The sequence below is a fragment of the Calidris pugnax genome, unplaced genomic scaffold (assembly GCF_001431845.1).
Source record: "Calidris pugnax isolate Ruff unplaced genomic scaffold, ASM143184v1 scaffold219, whole genome shotgun sequence".
NCBI classification, from domain to species: domain Eukaryota; kingdom Metazoa; phylum Chordata; class Aves; order Charadriiformes; family Scolopacidae; genus Calidris; species Calidris pugnax.
The window spans coordinates 2,459,700-2,462,995 of record NW_015094507.1 but is presented as its reverse complement, the minus strand read 5'-3'; the positions used below and the strand labels follow the sequence as shown (position 1 = coordinate 2,462,995).

Here is a 3,296-nt window from a genome sequence, read left to right as displayed (position 1 = left end):
CCCCCTCTCCTTTTTAACTCTTATCCATTTCTAATTAAAACGTCCCCGTCTGCTCGCTTTTAAATTAATTATACTTCCCTCCTCTGGTACCTCCTTTTGATTCCTAATCCAATTATCTTTTTAAATAATTGCTTTATCTCTCCCCATCGCCGGGCACCGGGTGCCTCTCGGCACTCGCGCGCAACTCGCCTAGGGTTTTAAAATAAAATAATAATAATAATAGTGATAATAACAACAATAATAGCGAGAACGATTTAAAAAAAATTGCAATTAGCGGCCGCCCGCCCGCTGCCCCCCCCCCGGGGGGCCCATCGGCCGGACTCGGGCCCCCTACCCCGCCTCTCTCCGCTCTCTCCCCAGGCGCTCCGGCCTCGCGGGGAAGAAAAAAATCCGCCTTTTTGTTTCCCGATCCTCCTTCTTGGTTTAAATTATTTTTTATTTTATTTCCCCCCCCGCCTTGTTTGGTTTTTGTTTTTTTTTTCCTTTTTTCCGTCTCGTTTTGGTTTTTTTTCCGAACTCCCTTTGCCTGCGATCGCTCCAGGACCCCGCGGCGGTGACGGCGGGACGCAACGAAAAAAGCTCCTTTTACGCCAATTTTGTGCTCCGTTTTTAAATTGTCGTTGGCTTTTAATTTTTTTTGCCTCTTGTCTGGGTTTTTTTTTTTTTTTTCGGGGGGGGGGGGTGATTCTTTTTGGGGGGGCTATTTTTTTTTTTTTTTCCCTCCCCCCCCCCCCCCCCCCCCGGGTTAATAGTTTTCTAATAAGTGTTCAGCGAGCAGAGGGGGAAAAAAGCTCCGTCCCGGGTGGGTTTGGAGGAACCTGTGGGTCCGTGCTCTTTGGGGTGGACTCGGGGGTGGGTGCCCCTTTGCCTGTATCCTGGGGTGAGGGGACGGTGCCACCTCCACCTGAATTCCCCCCCCCTTCCCCTCGGGGTTCCTTCCTTCCCGCGGGGATTTTTAAGGCTGAAAAAAGCTTTAATTTAAAGGGGAAAAAAACCAACAAAAAAAGTCGGATTTATTTCCACACAACGAAATCTCTTTGCTGCTCCCACCGGGGCTGGGTCTGACCCTTCCCCAACCCTGTGCCCCTCACCCTGCCCACACCAGGATGGTGTCCAGCCCCGGGGGGGGACACACTGCCCGTCTGGGGGTGCACAGGGACCACCGCCGCTCTTCAGCCTCCGAGGGATGAGGGGATGGTGGGGGGGATGCTTCACAAACCCCTGCCCCGAGGGTGCTGGGGAGGGTTTGGGGGGGTGGATGTCCATGGGGTGGTGGGGGGGGACCTGGGGTGACCGGCGTGGGGGGGCTCGGCCCCCCCTTAGCCACCCCACGGAAGCAGCGGCGGGAGCGCACCACCTTCACCCGCTCGCAGCTGGACGTGCTGGAGGCACTCTTCGCCAAGACCCGCTACCCCGACATCTTCATGCGGGAGGAGGTCGCCCTGAAGATCAACCTGCCCGAATCTCGAGTCCAGGTACCCGACCTGCGTGGGGAGAACCTCTCACTGGGGAGGTTTTTTGGGGTTTTGGGGGTTTTTTTGGGGGTGATGTGGAGGTGGGAGGGATGCAGGGACATCCCGGCTCGCTTGGCACGACTCGGTGGTGGCTCTTCATCCCTCTTTCCTGGGGGTCAGGATGCCTGCGGGCTGCTTGGCCGTCCCGCCGCGGCGGCACCCGGGCGAAAGGGGGACTTTTTTTCTTTTTCTTTTTCTTTTTTTTAATTCTCTTTTATTAATTTGATTTTTATTCACATTTTCCTGGCCCCTACCACCTGCCCCCCGGTGCTTCCCAGGGGTGCTCCCTCTGGGCCACTGCTCCCCCGATGAAGGTGGCCCCAGTGGGGTGGGAGGCGCCGCCGGCAACCCAGGTGGGCTCCGTCCCCCAAAACCATCTTTTGTCACCGGGCTGGGGACACGCAGGAGCTGGGACACCCCAGCTGCTTGTCCCTGGGCATCCCGGCTTGGGGTGGGATGTGGGGTGGTCCGGGTGCTGGACGGGGCAGGTTTTTTGTTTTGGGTTTTTTTATGGGTTTATTTTTTTGGGGAGGGGGTATGTTTTTTGTTTTTGTTGCTGTTTTTATTGTTGTTTTTGTTTTGTTTTGTGGGTTTTGGGGGTTTTTTTGGGGGTGTGCGCTGCTAAACATCTAGGCATGGTGTGCCAGGAGAACCGGTGCCGGGGCTGAGAGGTTGGTTGGGCGCTCTTGGGGTGAAGGATGGAGATGCCGGGGGTGAGTCTTGGTTGGGGGGGATGCTCCTCGCTCCCTCCTCGCCCTGCTGCTCATCCCCCTGCCTCCTTCTCCCCACACATTGCTTCCTACCCCCCCAAACACCCCACCCCACCATCCAGGTCTGGTTCAAGAACCGTCGTGCCAAGTGCCGGCAGCAGCAGCAGAGCGGCGGCGGGGCCAAGAGTCGTCCGGCCAAGAAGAAATCCTCCCCGGCTCGTGAGAGCTCGGGTTCGGAGAGCAGCGGGCAGTTCACCCCGCCGGCGGCGGCCTCCAGCTCGGCCTCCTCTTCCTCCTCCAGCTCGGCCTCCTCAGCCCCGACGGGCGCCCCGGCCTCCCTCAGCACCCCGGCCTCCTCCATCTGGAGCCCGGCTTCCATCTCTCCCGGCGCGGCTCCGGCCGGGGTGACGGTCCCCGAGCCTTTGCCGCCGGCCGCCGCGTCCTGCATGCAACGGGCCGGCCCCGCCGCTGCCGCCGCTGCCACCGCCAGCTACCCCGTCTCCTACGGCCAAGGCGGGGGGTACGGGCAGGGGTACCCCGCGCCGCCCTCCTCGTCCTATTTCGGGGGAGTGGATTGCAGCTCCTACCTGGCCCCCATGCACTCCCACCACCACCCCCACCAGCTCAGCCCCATGGGGCCTTCCTCGGTGCCCGGCCACCACCACCATCACCACCACCCGTTGAGCCAGAGCTCGGGCCACCACCACCATCATCACCATCACCACCACCATCAGGGTTACGGCGGCGCCGGGTTGCCCTTCAACTCCTCCGACTGCCTGGACTACAAGGAGCCTTCTTCTGCCGCCGCCGCTGCCGCCGCCTCCTGGAAGCTCAACTTCAACTCCCCTGACTGCCTCGACTACAAGGACCAGGCGTCCTGGCGCTTCCAGGTCTTGTGAGGGTGATGGGACCACCATCCCCACCACCCCTCCCCATCCCCACCTCCCAAAACAAGCCCGGGGTCTCCCCACCACCTCCTGGGCAGGACTCTGGCTCTTCCTCCACCTCCTCCTCCTCCTTCTTTCCCCCTCCACCCCCTCTTTGTTAGCAGTGGTGATGCCCTGGTGGGGGG

The 3,296-nt window shown here is 59.9% G+C and overlaps 1 protein-coding gene across 1 annotated transcript; it reads left to right on the top strand.

Annotated features, from left to right (window-relative positions):
- Positions 1-1,286: 1,286 nt before the first annotated feature.
- OTX1 (orthodenticle homeobox 1) lies at positions 1,287-3,203 on the top strand (the record flags this gene model as incomplete). The annotated part of the gene is made up of 2 exons (XM_014964419.1): positions 1,287-1,475; positions 2,347-3,203. Coding segments are annotated over 2 exons (966 nt in total), but the record flags the coding sequence as incomplete, so codon positions are not given.
- Positions 3,204-3,296: the final 93 nt, after the last annotated feature.